Consider the following 17,812-nt stretch of genomic DNA (forward strand, 5'->3'; position numbering starts at 1 on the left):
CCGGCGCCGACAGAGATGGCCGCCTCGCTTCGCGTTCCTAGGAAACTATGCAGTTTTTTGTTTTTTTTACGTGTTATTTCTTACATTGGTACCCCAGGTCATCTTAGGTTTCATTACATACAGTCGAGAAGAACTACTGAACATAAGAGCAGCGTCAACTCACCATCAGTACGACCAAGAATACGACTTTCGCGAAGCGGATCCTGTGTTCTGCCTTTCACCCAGGACAACGGAATGGATCCCAGCCGGCGACCCAAAAAAACGACTTCGTAAAAGGGGGAAACGGAGCGGTCTTCTGGTCAGACTCCGGAGACGGGCACATCGTGCACCACTCCCTAGCATTCTTCTCGCCAATGTCCAGTCTCTTGACAACAAGGTTGATGAAATCCGAGCAAGGGTAGCATTCCATAGGGACACCAGAGACTGTAACGTTCTTTGCTTCACGGAAACATGGCTCACTGGAGAGACGCTATCGGAGTCGGTGCAGCCAACTGGTTTCTCCACGCATCGCGCAGACAGAAACAAACATCTTTCTGGTAAGAAGAGGGGCGGGGGCGTATGCTTCATGGTTAACGTGACGTGGTGTGATCATAACAACATACAGGTACTCAAGTCCTTCTGTTCACCTGATTTAGAATTCATCACAATCAAATGTCGACCGCATTTTCTACCAAGGGAATTCTCTTCGATTATAATCACAGCCGTATATATTCCCCCCCAAGCAGACACATTGATGGCTCTGAACAAACTTTATTTGACTCTTTGCAAACTGGAATCCATTTATCCGGAGGCTGTATTCATTGTAGCTGGGGATTTTAACAAGGCTAATCTGAAAACAAGACTCCCTAAATTTTATCAGCATATCGATTGCGCAACCAGGGCTGGAAAAACCTTGGATCACTGCTATTCTAGCTTCCGCGACGTATATAAGGCCCTGCCCCGCCCTCCTTTCGGAAAAGCTGACCACGACTCCATTTTGTTGATCCCTGCCTACAGACAGAAACTAAAACAAGAAGCTCCCGCGCTGAGGTCTGTTCAACGCTGGTCCGACCAATCTGATTCCACACTCCAAGACTGCTTCCATCACGTGGACTGGGATATGTTTCGTATTGCGTCAGACAACAACATTGACGAATACGCTGATTCGGTGAGCGAGTTCATTAGAACGTGCGTTGAAGATGCCGTTCCCATAGCAACGATTAAAACATTCCCAAACCAGAAACCGTGGATTGATGGCAGCATTCGCGTGAAACTGAAAGCCAGAACCGCTGCTTTTAATCAGGGCAAGGTGACTGGAAACATGACCGAATACAAACAGTGTAACTATTCCCTCCGCAAGGCAATCAAACAAGCTAAGCGTCAGTATAGAGACAAAGTAGAATCTCAATTCAACGGCTCAGACACAAGAGGTATGTGGCAGGGTCTACAGTCAATCACGGATTACAAAAAGAAAACCAGCCCAGTCACGGACCAGGATGTCTTGCTCCCAGGCAGACTAAATAACTTTTTTGCCCACTTTGAGGACAATACAGTGCCACTGACACGGCCCGCAACTAACATGCGGACTCTCCTTTACTGCAGCCGACGTGAGGAAAACATTTAAACGTGTCAACCCTCGCAAGGCTGCAGGCCCAGACGGCATCCCCAGCCGCACCCTCAGAGCATGCGCAGACCAGCTGGCTGGTGTGTTTACGGACATATTCAATCAATCCCTATCCCAGTCTGCTGTTCCCACATGCTTCAAGAGGGCCACCATTGTTCCTGTTCCCAAGAAAGCTAAGGTAACTGAGCTAAACGACTACCGCCCCATAGCACTCACTTCCGTCATCATGAAGTGCTTTGAGAGACTAGTCAAGGACCATATCACCTCCACCCTACCTGACACCCTAGACCCACTCCAATGTGCTTACCGCCCAAATAGGTCCACAGACGATGCAATCTCAACCACACTGCACACTGCCCTAACCCATCTGGACAAGAGGAATACCTATGTGAGAATGCTGTTCATCGACTATAGCTCGGCATTTAACACCATAGTGCCCTCCAAGCTCGTCATCAAGCTCGAGACCCTGGGTCTCGACCCCGCCCTGTGCAACTGGGTACTGGACCTCCTGACGGGCCGCCCCCAGGTGGTGAGGGTAGGCAACAACATTTCCACCCCGCTGATCCTCAACACTGGGGCCCCACAAGGGTGCGTTCTGAGCCCTCTCCTGTACTCCCTGTTCACCCACGACTGTGTGGCCACCCACGCCTCCAACTCAATCATCAAGTTTGCGGACGACACAACAGTGGTAGGCTTGATTACCAACAGTGACGAGACGGCCTACAGGGAGGAGGTGAGGGCCCTCGGAGTGTGGTGTCAGGAAAATAACCTCACACTCAACGTCAACAAAACTAAGGAGATGATTGTGGACTTCAGGAAACAGCAGAGGGAACACCCCCCTATCCACATCGATGGAACAGTAGTGGAGAGGGTAGTAAGTTTTAAGTTCCTCGGCATACACATCACAGACAAACTGAATTGGTCCACCCACACAGACAGCATCGTGAAGAAGGCGCAGCAGCGCCTCTTCAACCTCACGAGGCTGAAGAAATTCGGCTTGTCACCAATAGCACTCACAAACTTCTACAGATGCACAATCGAGAGCATCCTGTCGGGCTGTATCACCGCCTGGTACGGCAACTGCTCCGCCCACAACCGTAAGGCTCTCCAGAGGGTAGTGAGGTCTGCACAACGCATCACCGGGGGCAAACTACCTGCCCTCCAGGACACCTACACCACCCGATGTCACAGGAAGGCCATAAAGATCATCAAGGACAACAACCACCTGAGCCACTGCCTGTTCACCCCGCTATCATCCAGAAGGCGAGGTCAGTACAGGTGCATCAAAGCTGGGACCGAGAGACTGAAAAACAGCTTCTATCTCAAGGCCATCAGACTGTTAAACAGCCACCACTAACATTGAGTGGCTGCTGCCAACACACTGACTCCAGCCACTTTAATAATGGGAATTGATGGGAAATGATGTAAAATATATCACTAGCCACTTTAAACAACGCTACCTAATATAATGTTTACATACCCTACATTATTCATCTCATATGTATATGTATATACTGTACTCTATATCATCTACTGCATCTTTATGTAATACATGTATCACTAGCCACTTTAACTATGCCACTTTGTTTACATACTCATCTCATATGTATATACTGCACTCAATACCATCTCCTGTATCTTGCCTATGCCGCTCTGTACCATCACTCATTCATATATCTTTATGTACATATTCTTTAACCCCTTACACTTGTGTCTATAAGGTAGTAGTTTTGGAATTGTTAGCTAGATTACTTGTTGGTTATTACTGCATTGTCGGAACTAGAAGCAGAAACATTTCGCTACACTCGCATTAACATCTGCTAACCATGTGTATGTGACAAATAAAATTCGATTTGATTTGATTTATTCTAAAATGGATTAAATAGTTTCCCCCACTCATCAATCTACACACAATCCCCATAATAACAAAGCAAAAACAGATTGATACATTTGTGCAGATGTATAAAATAAAAATGAAATATCACATTTACATAAGTATTCAGACCCTTTACTCAGTACTTTGTTGAAGCACATTTGGCATCGATTACAGCCTTGAGTCTTCCTCTGTATGACTCTACAAGCTTGGCACACCTGTATTTGGCGAGTTTCTCCCATTCTTCTCTGCAGATTCTCTCAAGCTCTGTCAGGTTGGATGGGGAGCATCGCTGCACAGCTATTTTCAGGTCTCTCTAGAGAAGATTGATGGGGTTCAAGTCCGGGCTCTGGCTGGGCCACTCAAGGACATTCAGAGACTTGTCCCGAATCCCTCCTGCATTGTCTTAGCTGTGAGCTTAAGGTCGTCATCCTGTTGGAAGGTGAAACTTTGCCCCAGTCCGATGTACTGAGCACTCGGGAGCAGATTTTCATCTAGGATCTCTCTGTACTTTGCTCCGTTCATCTTTCCCTTGATCCTGACAAGTCCCCCAGTTCCTGCCGCTGAAAAACATCCCCACAGAATGATGCTGCCACCACTATGCTTCACCGTAGGGATGGTGCCAGGCTTCCTCCAGACGTGATGCTTGGCATTCAGCCCAAAAAGTTCAATCTTGGTTTAATCAGACCAGAGAATCTTGTTTCTCATGGTGTGAGAGTTCTTTAGGTGCCTTCTTTCAAACTTTTAATGGGCTATCATGTGCCTTTAACTGAGGAGTGGCTTTCTTCTGTCCACTCTACTATAAAGGCCTGATTGGTAGAGTGCTGCAGAGATAGTTGTCTTTCTGGAAGGTTCTCACATTTCCACAGAGGAACTCTGGAGCTCTATCAGAGTGACCACTGGGTTTTTGGTCACCTCCCTGACCAAGGCCCTTCTCCCCTGATTGCTCAGTTTGTCCGGGCGGCCAGCTCTAGGAATAGTCTTGGTGGTCCAAACGTCTTCCATTTAAGAATGAAGGAGGCCACTGTGTTCTTGGGGACCTTCAGTGCTGCAGACATTTTTTGGTACCCTTCCCCAGGTTTGTGCATCAACACAATCCTGTTTCGGAGCTCTCTAGAAAATTCCTTCGACTTCATGTCTTGGTTTTTGCTCTGACATGCACTGTCAACTGTGGGACCTTTATATAGACAGGTGTGTGCCTTTCCAAATCATGTCCAATCTTTTGAATTTACCAATAGATTGGACAATCAAGTTGTAGAAACATCTCAAGGATGATCAATGGAAACAGGATGCACCTGAGCTCAATTTTGAGTCTCATAGCAAAGGGTCTGAATACTTATGTAAATAAGGTATTTCTGTTTTTGCAAACCTTTCTAAAAAAACATATTAAAAAACAAAAGTCATTATGGGGTATTGTGTGTAGAATGATAAGGAAAATGTTGTATTTAATCAATTTTAGAATAAGGTTGTAACATAACAAAATGTGGAAAAACTTAAGGGGTCTGAATACTTTCCGAAGGCACTGTATGTATTTAATTTATATCATGTATAGGCGTGTCTGTTTGTGTGTATCTGCATGCGTGTGTGCATGTGTGTCCATTAGACCTGGGTTTCAAATATCTCAATTACTTTCACATACATTCAATGTAAGTATTAAGCTAGTGGTGGAATGAATATTGGAATGAATATTTGAATTGATTTGGAAATACACTAGAAAAGTACTTGAAAAACTCAAATACAACGATTTAAATACACTCCCATCAATTTAACCCAGGTATTTGAAAATAGTATTTGAAATACATGTAAGTATTTTAAAATCCTGTCAAACACAATTTGGCAGACTATTATTATTATAATTATTATAACAACCATTCAAATACTCAAATAAAATAACAAATATTTTTAAATACCAGGTTCTCAAATTCACGTGTATTTGAACTGACTGTGTCCATGTATGATCATGATGTCATTAATGCTTTTTTCCCCCCATGTGTCCTGACATCCTGACAGGTGCACATGTGTACGTTGGGAAGAGAGGCCTCTGGATCTCCAATACTTGTTACTGAGAATGTTACCTCTGCAACCACGCATGTCACCAAGGTATCAACAATTGTCAAATGGTCTGACGTATTCAGTACCTTCAGTATTATTGGTTTCCATTGATCTTATGTTTGCCAAATTGCACGCACCTTTTCTCTAGCTGTAGAGGTATAAGCAACAGCAAAGGTGTGTTCAATTTGGCAAATGTTCCAAAGAAATGTGTTGTGTGTTCCAGACGGTGAAAGGGGGCTATTCAGAGACCAGAATTGAGAAGAGGATCATAATCACAGGAGATGATGATGTTGACCAGGAGCAGGTGAGCAGACTGCAGCTTAAGGACAACATGACCTCTGTAATGCAGTAACCTATAAGCCATAGATACAGCAGGGGATGTGTCGTCTTAGAAGTGCTTATAGAGTATTCATTACTTGACATACACCAGACATAGTAAGCAGTTGACATTAATGTCATATCATTTGTTCCTTCACAGGCCCTCGCTATTGCGATACAGGAAGCCAAGCAACAGCATCCGGACATGTTGGTCACCAAGGCAGTAGTTGTCAAGGAAACAGAATCGTCCACTGAGGATCCACATGGGACATCTTAGGTACAGGGGTCTTCAAAACTTTAAACAATGACAGGTTTCTATTGTGAATCGAATCTCCATGACCTCTCTGCATGAAAGGTTGGTAGTTCCTTTCATCTGGTGTCATAGTTTAAACCAGGGATGGGCAACTGGCGGCCACCCCATTTGAAGGCCCTCGGATCATTTCGCGGGGGGGTAGGGAACTCAGTCGGGGTCTCAACTGTTACTGTTGCAAGGTAGAATAATAGAATACACAAGGTGCAATTTTGAAATGTGGTTGTTGTGCATCAACAGTTTTCATCTTGTTATGTCAGTCACTGACCGTCACTCAATTAGCCCATGTCAGCTAACATGTTTTAGATTGGTAAGTTAGTCTAGCGGCCAGCTATCTAGGCTTGTAGTAATCAAGGTAGAATTAGAGCCTGAGGGGGGGGGGCAACTGCGGCCCCTCATTATGAGTTCAGATTTTGTGTGGCCCCATCCCCATCAAAGTTGCCCATCCCTGCTTTAAACAATGAACTGTCTCATCTCTCCTATAGTCCTGATTCCTGGGACATGAGCGCCCCCCTCAGGAGCAGACCTGTTGGTGCCTGAGCTACCTGAGACAACCACACTGCTGTACCACCCTGACCACTGCTAGTGGGGCTCCGACACACACAGCCACACACGTTTCAATCCCTCACCCTTACTACTCTTGCCCACTGGGCCAACCCATATACTTCCCTGTTGTCTACCATAGTAACAGGACTCCTTTAAATCCAACCCTTTATTTATGAACCTTTGCTCTGGCGGTGATATGGTGAAATATAGCCTCTTAGAATCTGAGAGTGAAATACTTACATACTCGTCTCTAGCATGTTGGCTCAGCATTCCCGAACAATCACATTACAAGTCAAAATGTTGAAAACACTTCAACTCACTTTACCTGTTGTCCAATTATTATTTTTCCTATGTCAGAGGTAATCTGATACAACATATCCATAGGGGAACGTTATCAACCCGACCTTCAGTACGCTGGTCTGTATATTTCCGGTTTGTATTTTCAATACTGACTCAATTTGCACGAGACAAACACTTAAACAATTTGTCTGAACCTAATCACAGACCGAACGGCAAACACTTCCAGCTGATTACGAGGAAACGTGCTTCGGTTGACAACATTTGGTTACATTGTTTATTGTTTACATATTGTGCATCACGTGAAATGCATCACATGATTGAAAATACTCACCGGAATTACAAGCCGACATAGCCATATACCTACCGGCGCCCCAGAAAGTTGGGCTAATAGTACTTTCCTGTGGCCATTTTATCTCCACTTCCAACCGCCAAAAAGACAACTGGTAAAGTATGTTTAAATATAATTTTATTCAACATTCTGTCTGGTAGAGACTATTGCGTCTTTTTTACAGCGACTTCTTTCAGACTGATAGCCATGGAGTAACCATGGTAACAGCCTGATATTTAGACAAGGTGAAATACAGACATGGATGGCTAGATATGGAAATGTCATAAATGATGGCAGTCTTGGTACTAAGAAATAACAGGTTGAATGACAAAATAATGCTAGAATTCCTTGTTTCACTGCTGGAAAGTTTCAGTCTACACCTAGTACACTTGTCTGCACTGGTCTCAACACTCAAGCCAAACAACTGGGTTTTGACTAGATAGGTTAGGATAATTAATGTAGCAGGTTAGGAGAATTAGGCTAAGGTTAGGTTAAGGGTTAGGGTTAGCTAAAATGCACATAATAAAACTTGTCCCCAGGCTCGAATTTCTGGAACATAGAGCCTGGCAACAGTGTGGGACTGTGAAGGGGTGTAGATTTACTGAGTGACATGATAATCAATTCAAATTCTGAGCAAATCACACGACTATGAGATGTGGTTCCAAATCGAGGGGGAAAAGTATTTGTTATGGTGCACCATGGAAATAACTCCCCATAACCCAGGTAGTAGGAACATATCGACGTTCATGCTAACAGCTAGCCATAGCTTTGTTACACACAAACACAAAAACAATACTGTCCCCCCGAATGCAGCACACTTACGGGGAGTTTCTAAGGGTTGCACTAAATGGTGATGGACTGAGAGATCAGCCAATTAAAACCAGTGGTTGTTTCTCCGCTCCTGCCATAGGCTTCCAGTCAAGTCCTTTTCTGAGGTGCTCGGAAACCAGACGGTTCGACAGAGAGAGCTAGCTGGTGGGCGAGATTAATTTGATATAAGCTGTATCCTATCTAGACCACCAAACTGTTCTCAGCTTGCCTCTGCATAGTATCCTCTAAGGAAATTAAATGGGAAGGTTTTTGCCTGAATGTCAAGTGGATCCAAATCTTAGGAGCTGTTGTCTCTTTGATGTGCTCATCCCATCATATCACTTTAGAGTCTCACTGCCGTCACAACCCACACCAATGCCACACTTGAAGTGCAGGACATTTTTATTACAGGGGTTCTTAGTATGAGATAATCTGGCAGACTATAGGACTACAATGTGGTCCAAAGTCCTACTAAGTAAATTCCACCCACCATTCTAGACCTCAGATCCAACTCTAATGCCTACTGAGGCCTAGATTAAATCTGGACAGCAGAAAATCGACGCTAAAGCACAATTGAAATTTAAAGGCAATGTTCCCGGATTCGCTGAGACTACATTATCTGTAAACGCTGCAAACAGTATGTCGGCTCAATTGTAAATTACCTTTATATTTTAATTGCGCTATAATGCGGATCTTGATTAAATCTAGAGTGTGCTTACATATCTACGTAGTTTGTCAAGAGAAAAAAAACGTGTATCCATTAGTTGTAGGTCCAGTACTGTTGACATGCATGCAGTAAAGCAGGTTTTCATGAACAGGAAAACCTTCCCTTAGTTTTACATACTCGCTAAACCAGCAAAGTCCATAACTGTGCTTTGGCCCATTTCTGTAACAGTGAGAATGGTTATGGGAATGCCAGAGGATACACAGATTGCAGGAGATTTGAGAACAGTAGGCTACTCTGCACCAGCGAGGTCCGTAAATCGCGGCGCTGGTTTGGTGGCACTAACTCGACGATGCCAAATGTGCCAGAGTAGAGAAAGGGGCACCACAGCTAACACAGAAAGGTCAAAGTTGAACTTTTCTTCCTGCAATGGCGCATCCTCACCATCATACAACAGAGGAGAAGAGCTGTTGAAACTCTCGGATAAATAATCTTTCTCAAGATATCTTGCTTTTTCTTTAACCCACAATTCGGGCATTTGGCTGACATCTTGGCAGACCCTACCTTGAACTCTTGCAATTGGGCATTTTTGTTTTAAGAACACAATTGACGTTACTGTATTATGATGATGGTTTACTTGTTATTGAAGTTGATCTGTGTAGACATTTGGATGTATATAAATGGAGCGCTTATGAACCTCTGATCAATAGAATGTGCCTGTTGGGTATTTATAAAAATTGTGAAAGTATAAATTCTGAGCATGTTACTGTTCTAAAATGATCCAAGGTCAGGTCCCCTTCCAACCGTTAGAGATACAGTCACTTTCTGCTGTTATACTGTGGCTATCTACAGTAGGACATATTAAGAGATTCACATTAGAACCTTATTAAGTATGCCAAATTAGCTACCTTTTAAATGAAACAAGTATTTTAGATAATGTTTGCATGATACAGACATTCATTATGAAATTAAATTAAACCACTAGAATACCTACAGTATAGATACAATGTTATAGTATTATGCAAAGTAGAAGAGACCTTAAGGCAGTATGAAATATCACAGTAGCTAGCTACAGTTGAAGTCGGAAGTTTACATAATGACACAAAGGAGTCATTAAAACTTGTTTTTCAACCACTCAACAAATGTATTGTTAACAAACTATAGTTTTGGCAAGTCGGTTAGGACATCTACTTTGTGCATGACACAAGTAATTTTTCCAACAATTGTTTACAGACAGATTATTTCACTTATAATTCACTGTATCACAATTCCAGTGGGTCAGAAGTTTACATACACTATGTTGACTGTGCCTTTAAACAGCTTGGAAAATTCCAGAAAATTATGTCATGGCTTTAGAAGCTTCTGATAGGTTAATTGACATCATTTGAGTCAATTGGAGGTGTACCTGTGGATGTATTTCAAGCCCTACCTTCAAACTCAGTGCCTCTTTGCAAGACATCATGGGGAAATCAAAATAAAACAACCAAGACCTCAGAAAAGAAATTGTAGACCTCCACAAGTCTGGTTCATCCTTGGGAGCAATTTCCAAACGCCTGAAGTTACCACGTTCATCTGTACAAACAATAGTATGCAAGTATAAACACCATGGGACCACGCAGCCGTCATAACGCTCAGGAAGGCGACGCGTTCTGTCTCCTAGAGATGAACGTACTTTGGTGCGAAAAGTGCAAATCAACCCCAGAACAACAGCAAAGGACCTTGTGAAGATGCTGGAGATAACAGGTACAAAAGTATCTATATCCACAGTAAAACGAGTCCTATATCGACAAAACCTGAAAGGCCACTCAGCAAGGAAGAAGCCACTGCTCCAAAACCGCCATAAAAAAGCCAGACTACGGTTTGCAACTGCACATGGGGACAAAGATCGTACTTTTTGAGAAGTGTCCTCTGGTCTGATGAAACAAAAATATAACTGTTTGGCCATAATGACCATCGTTATGTTTGGAGGAAAAAGGGGGCGGCTGGCAAGATGAAGAACACCGTCCCAACTGTGAAGCACGGGGGTGGCAGCATCATGTTGTAGGGGTGCTTTGCTGCAGGAGGGACTGGTGCACTTCACAAAATTGATGGCAACATGAGGAAGGACAATTGTGTGGATATATTGAAGCAACATCTCAAGACATCAGTCAGGAAGTTAAAGCTTGGACTTTCCAAATGGACAACGACCCCAAGCATACTTCCAAAGTTGTGGCAAAATGGCTTAAGGACAACAAAGTCGAGGTGTTGGAGTAGCCATCACACAGCCCTGACCTCAATCCCATAAAAAGATTGTGGGCAGAACTGAAAAAGCATGTGCGAGCAAGGAGGCCTTACAAACCTGACTCAGTTACACCAGCTCTGTCAGGAGGAATTGGCCAACATTCACCCAACTTAATGTGGGAAGTTTGTGGAAGGCTACCTGACACCTTTCACCCAAGTTAAACCATTTAAAGGCAATGCTGCCAAATACTAATTGAATGTATGTAAACTTCTGACCCTCTGGGCATGTGATGAAAGAAATAAACGCTGAAATAAATCACTCTATGCTATTATTCTGACATTTCACATTCTTAAAATAAAGTGGTGGTCCTAACTGACCTAAGACAGACATTTTTACTAGGATTAAATGTCAGGAATTGTGAAAAATTTAAATATATTTGGCTAAGGTGTATGTAAACTTCCGACTTCAACTGTACATCAGTAAATGTCCAACATAGGTTATGGCTGGGATTCAATCCGAGGCACGTTTTAGAGCGATGTTGACAATGCGCCCATTAAAACAAAATTTCTTAATGGTGAAACTGCCACAACAAATAAGTTACTGCAAACAACAGACACTGTTTTTTTCCCATGACGTGTTTTTCTTGATGCATGACGCTCCCCCAGTGCTCCCCACCTCTGCTTCGTCGACAAAACAAAAACAATAACAACAGTCGTGGGGCGGACATTGGCGCTGTTTCCCGCTATTGTGTATTCGATCTTTAAAGGCAACGTTCCCGAGGAGACCTCATTGACTGTAGCTGCTGAAAATGTCTGCTCAATTGGAAATGACCTTGAAATGTCATGAGTTCCACAATGCGCCTCAGATTGAATCCCGGCCTAGATGTCAGTGAAATGAAAAAGTCTGCATTATGTCTGTTCTAACTGTAGACTCCATCTACAGGAAATGAAACTCTGTAACAGGAAAAAGGAAATGGAAGGTATTATTAGCATACAGTGTTTTCAATTCAGAATGGGGGGAAAAAGATAACAAATTCAGTCATGATAACAGGGTTTGCCAATCCCGAGGTCCCACAACATGTTCACATTTGGTTGACTCCATTAAATAATAGGAGTGCTGTAAAGTGCTATCACTGCACTTGAAGGGGCATACATAAGATTCTCCATCCATCTACATACACATTTAACAACAACTATTATGACATTAGTAATTGCTAATGATTTTTATCCTGGTGGCGTTTATGCCATTTTCAGGGATGACTTACTGTGTGTTACATGGATTCAAGTTTTATATGGACATTTACCAGGCCTCTTGCAGTGGCTATATGGCATTATACATAGAAGCCCTTATTTATCCTCCTTCAAGCAAAGTGTTCCAGTGATACCTGGTATCTCAATCCCTCATTTGCTTTTAGTGTGTTTTGGTCTGGTTATATTTTGAGTGTGTGAGGGATACCATGGCCTATGTTTCCTACTGTATGAAAAGTGTGCTGTGATAATGTTTGGTAGTAGTGACACTTCTGTATTTGTATGAAGGAACTACTTCCAACAGTTTTGTAATCGAGGATATACTTTAGATGAACTATGTGCCAGAAAGCCAACAAAAATGTCACAAACGTGATATGGTAAGACTAATGTATATATCCTGTCAGAGTATTACTTGTCAGGTACCCTCTTACAACCCTCTAAGCTACTCCGACTTAATGCATTTAGACAAAAAATCATAGGTTGAGCTGAAGGTGCCATGTTAGGATTATGACAAGTTAATGTTGGCTTTGGGACACATAACTCAACTGTTACCAGGTGTGTGCTGTGTAACTGTTGAATCTCATTAGACAGCCAAGTTTTTGCATTTATGTTCGATATCTTTTACAAATCACAGTGGCAAAATCAATGTGGGGGTTAGGAGTGGCGAAACCAATGTCAACAGCCATGCATTCCTTTGTACAGTATTCTGAGGATTAAATTGGTTTCAGATAAGTGGCAATGTTACTACTGTACACTAGAGAGTTTCAATGAGCTCTAGATAGCTTGCCGGGCAGTCTGCATTGGGTGCATCTAGCATCAGTTTACCCTACCCAAGTCCTAACCTTACTCATGACCTTAGATCAGTATCTAAGGGCAACTTCATCCTACATGTTGAAGTAACCTGGCAACTTGGACAAGTAATCAAACCAGCCATGATTAATCAGAGGCGTTGGCGAGACCATCGCCCTGTGCCGAACCCTGATTGGATGACTTCTGGCTGACCTCGGAACCCTCCCAGTCCCCTCAGCTCACCAATATCTGTATAGCCCTCCTCTACTCAGTTCACATCATGTTTGCTCTGTGCTGCTCCCCATTGCTTGGTGCTGTGTCTTTGCTGTACAGTGAACTTGCATTCCATACATGAATAAACTAAATGAAAAGAGCACGACGAGAGTGAGATCCTCTGTCCATGAATCACCATTTTTCTTGTGGATTTTCTGAGTTGTGGCATCCGTATTCCACCATATGATATCAGGATCATTTGTATACTGTTTGTTTGATTATTTACATCTTGTCTTCAACGTCATATTTATACAATGTGGCACTGTATTTCACATAACCTCCCTAATGCCAAGACTTGTCTTTTCATGGCAAATATATAGCAAACATTTATCTTCTGAAGAGTATGTATTTAACTTTTCAAAATGGTAGGCCTATACAGGGCCATACATCCAACATTCAAACACATTGTTTGAACTTGTCCATCTGTATTCTCACTATTGCTATGGTAAATAATAATACATTAGATCGGATCACATTTCCCCTCAGAAAAGAAGCAAACAAAATGTCATTATGTTTATTAAAAGCAGGTTGATCCATTAAAATATTCCAAGCCACTTACATTGACCACTTTCATGCCAAACAGCAGTTGACTGTAGGAATATGCACAATGTTTGAAAAACTCAATAAACACTGCCACTTCTTTTACAATGCAAATCATGAAAGACATAAGAAAAAAGGCAAATTTGAGCACTAATGATCAAACATAAAACATAAAATGGTCCAAAGGAACCATGTTCTCATTTAATAAAATTGGGATCACTTCTAATAAACAATATCTGGATACACACATGTGATTAATAAATAATAGTAACACGGTAATAATAATAACAATAAAAACATCAATGATAATAGACATAAGGCTCATTTTGGGACCTGAGGATTTCATACATACAGTGTACAAGAAATTGGCTCACACAGCTTAGCGTGGCTATTTATGCACTTGTAATGGAGGGAAAGGTGGGGAGAGAAAAGACATCCATCTATCAGCTTTCCACCACACTGTTGTTCCTACCAGAAGCCATTTTGGTGCTGACTGTACTGCAGCTGCCAGTATTATGAGGCTGGGTGGATGGGAACCATGTTGGCTCAAAATGTTATAATTTATACTGTATATAACAGTCCATATATAACGATATATGTGGTCCTCTGTTGCTCAGTTGGTAGAGCATTGCGCTTGCAACGGCAGGATTGTGGGTTTGATTCCTGGGACCATCCATCCGTAAAATGTACACACGCATGACTATAAATCGCTTTGGACTAAAGCGTCTGCTAAATGGCACATAATATTATATTTTATGTTATGTAAGAGTAAGTGCAGTTTCCAGGAAAAGGAACATAGGTCCCGAACCAGGCCATAACATAACGAGGTTTGTCAAGACGCCCTGGTAGTTGCAGGGGTCACCTGTGAAACAAGGTTTTCTCTTCTTAACCTTTTCAGTACAGTAGGTGTCCTAGATACAGTCTTTGAGGATTCAGGGAATGACAATCATCACTGCAGGTATGGGTCTCTTGAACGTAGCTTCATTTCATGTGCGTGAGTTAATTCCCTTCACACTGTCCAGGGTCAGCGGCATCTTAACTCGCCAGTTGTACCCTTATCCAAATTATGTTAGAAAGTAGCAGTCTCCTTTTGGGGGGGGGACCAAGCTCTCACAGGGGTTCCTGAAACGTACACAGCTTCTTGTGCATCGTATCTCCTTGTCTTCATAAAGAAACGCTTTTGAGATTATCCATTTACGGAAAACATTTTAAAAAGACAGAAAGCGGTAACAACGTAATTTCAGCGTTTATCAACGCTGCTTATGTAACAACAGTTTCCAAGCTGGACTTTCAATATCTCCCATGAAAGGGTTGAGGGAAATATATTGTCAACAAAGGGGGTATCTGTTAGAGGAAGAAGATACATGGCCTCTTTGTCCAGTGCCCTCATGGAAAGCAGTGTGGTCCAGGAGCTGTTTGTCATAGGAACGTCCTGGCTGTGAAATAGAGTGCAAGCATATTGACCATGGATACCGCTGATAACTCCGGGGCTGCACCAATGGCCATTGAACCTGCAATAAAACCAGTCAAATCTAACGAGTTTCTTACAGTATATGCTGTTCAGAATGCAGTTCAATTTATTCTAGACACTGAATAAGGGTTGGGGTAAATACCATTTCAATTCAGGAGGTAAACTGAAATTCCAATTCCCCAAATGTCTCTAGCACTTTGCATTACAGCACGGGAGAAAGTGGTATTAACATGGTAATAGTATGGTAACAATTTACGGTTACGCACCATGAAAGCAATATGTAACTAGTGCTGGAATTAAAGGGTTTAAGGTTAGAGGAGTTTGGAAAAACAGATCTGTGTTACCATACTGTTGGTGAATTGTTAGCCCTCTATTACATATTTGGAGTATTACCTTAAAACGAGATTATAATTATACAGATATTAACGACTAACTGGGAAAAATAAGGTCTGTTAACACTTTGTCCCGTGAGGTAATGTAATTTCTCGTAGAGATGCATTTTGGAAAATGTGAATTTGAATTTCAGTTTACTTTCTGAACTGACTGACGTGGAATTGACCTCAACCCTGCACTGAATTAAGAATACCCTCACAAACACAAAATGAATGATCGGTTGTCATGATGAGTGAGGTTGTCATGATGCACATCTAGTCTGCAATAATGTTTTCCACCATGTTGTTATTGCTCAAATGTATCAGGAGGTGGCGCCGCTATACTGTATTTTGGATCATAATGGTTAGACAGAAGGGCCCATTATACTGGACTTGTTTGCATTGAATCCAATTAAAGATGTACATGTGTAATGAATGATATGATGTTGCTCTTGTGTTAAAAAAAATATAAATTCTGTTCTGTTCCTAATGTTATTTCAGTCATTTCAATTAAAATTATTACATGATCTCATGCAAAAAGTTAAATCAGTTGGCCCTCATAATAATTGTATAATTTGGTGGGTGCTTATATTTGTCCTATTTCACACATGTACAAGTGTGTATTGATACACATAGTATGAATAGGAAATGTGTTTTTTGCATATCCCAACTCCCCGTGAGACACCCTCAGAGAGTGGGGACACGGCCAGGGTCAGACGTTATCAACGGCGACTCTAGATCAATTGGGGTTAAGTGCTTTGCTCAAGAGCACATCTGTAGATTTTTCAACTTGTCAGCATGGGGATTTGAACTAGCAATCTTTCAGTTACTGGCCCAATGCTCTGACCGTGTCAGGCAAAATGTCCCACCTGCTATCCTGGGAATAGTGATTTGTCTGCTGCTACTCCCCTCTCCTCCCTCGCTGAAGGGTTTGATCTGGATGACATAGTCCTCGTTGACCGGTAGCGCCAGCTCCAGAGACGTGGTGTTGGTTTCGACCACGTTGGGACGACTGTGTCTGTCCTGTGTGTACATCACCTGGAGAGATGTGACAACACAAATCATACACAGTGTGGATCTGCACAACATAGCCTAGAGTGCACATACTGTATAAGAATCACTACGAGAATCAACCTTGTCGTGGTCAGAAACACTGCTATGCTTATTATATACTTTGCTTATAAGAATCAGTCTGTTCAGTCATTCAAGTGCTGAACAACTCAACATAGGTGAATAACCCTAGCACATACTGGATCATTTCATAAATAATAAGACAAAAAAGTTGAAATACGTGTTTACTCCCGTACTTTGTAACCAGTGACCTCGGACTCGTTCTCCAGAGCTCTAACATGATCCCATTTGAGGATGACCTTCGAGTTTGAGGTGTTCCATATGATCTTCACCGGTGCCTGGCTTGGGGCTGGAAGAAAAGAAAGCGTGAACACTTCATTTGGATAGTCCATCTGTAGATGCTGATGGTCTATTGATAGTTTGTTGGGTATTTAAAGATGGCCTATCCAAATAAAATGTCTCCAGTCCAAAGAGTATTCAAACACAGCGAGTCAGGGTCAATATTTATTTTTTCAAGTGAGGGGGGTGGGGCTCTATAGAGTGGATGCAGGCAGGTATCCTTGAATGTAGGTTTTGTACTTACGGGGTTTCTTGGTGGTGACATTGACTGTGGCACAGTGAGGGCCCACCCCAGCACTGTTGTACGCTCGGAGGGAGATAAAGTAGGTTCTGCTGCCCTCCAGGCCTCTGATCACCACAGATGTCCGGTTACCCATGGTCCTGATCACACTGGCTGTCTCCTGTCTCTCCCTCTCACCCCAGTACCTCAGCTACAGTTCAAAACACACCGGTCAACACTACAGGTCAACATCCCTGATATGTTTAAACATTTTTTCCTCATCAATGAAATCAATCAAATGTATTTTTAAAGCACAGCCACACTGGCCATAAACTCCCCAGTAGGATGAACCCATCTTCCTCGGGCTGTACCGGGTAGAAGTTAAGAGTAGGCTAGATAGTTTGTCACGTCAGAGTATTCATATGCTTGTCTAAGGCCGTGGTCACATTATGATTTTGTGTTAGAA

At 42.5% G+C, this 17,812-nt stretch overlaps 2 protein-coding genes across 4 annotated transcripts in view; one reads left to right on the top strand and one right to left on the bottom strand.

Moving 5' to 3' along the window:
• Window positions 1-9,940, top strand: part of si:dkey-178k16.1 (band 4.1-like protein 1) — a 102,595-nt gene extending 92,655 nt beyond the window's left edge. The window contains exons 20-23 of the mRNA XM_042299921.1: window positions 5,487-5,576; window positions 5,752-5,832; window positions 6,007-6,123; window positions 6,642-9,940. Of these exons, the coding sequence (XP_042155855.1) occupies window positions 5,487-5,576; window positions 5,752-5,832; window positions 6,007-6,123 (288 nt within the window). The 3' untranslated portion in view covers window positions 6,642-9,940. The remainder of the gene's footprint in view (window positions 1-5,486; window positions 5,577-5,751; window positions 5,833-6,006; window positions 6,124-6,641) is intronic.
• Window positions 9,941-13,834: 3,894 nt separating this feature from the next.
• cntn3a.1 (contactin 3a, tandem duplicate 1) overlaps window positions 13,835-17,812 on the bottom strand; it is a 115,111-nt gene continuing 111,133 nt past the window's right edge. For 2 of the 3 annotated variants that reach the window (XM_024375640.2, XM_024375641.2), the window contains exons 20-23: window positions 17,371-17,557; window positions 17,024-17,136; window positions 16,586-16,754; window positions 13,835-15,385 (exon numbers count right to left, since the gene is read on the bottom strand). In XM_024375640.2, the coding sequence (XP_024231408.1) occupies window positions 15,294-15,385; window positions 16,586-16,754; window positions 17,024-17,136; window positions 17,371-17,557 (561 nt within the window). In that variant the 3' untranslated portion in view covers window positions 13,835-15,293. The remainder of the gene's footprint in view (window positions 15,386-16,585; window positions 16,755-17,023; window positions 17,137-17,370; window positions 17,558-17,812) is intronic. The other variant, XM_042299433.1, reaches the window with a different exon arrangement.

This window comes from Oncorhynchus tshawytscha, linkage group LG16 (assembly GCF_018296145.1).
Source record: "Oncorhynchus tshawytscha isolate Ot180627B linkage group LG16, Otsh_v2.0, whole genome shotgun sequence".
NCBI lineage: Eukaryota > Metazoa > Chordata > Actinopteri > Salmoniformes > Salmonidae > Oncorhynchus > Oncorhynchus tshawytscha.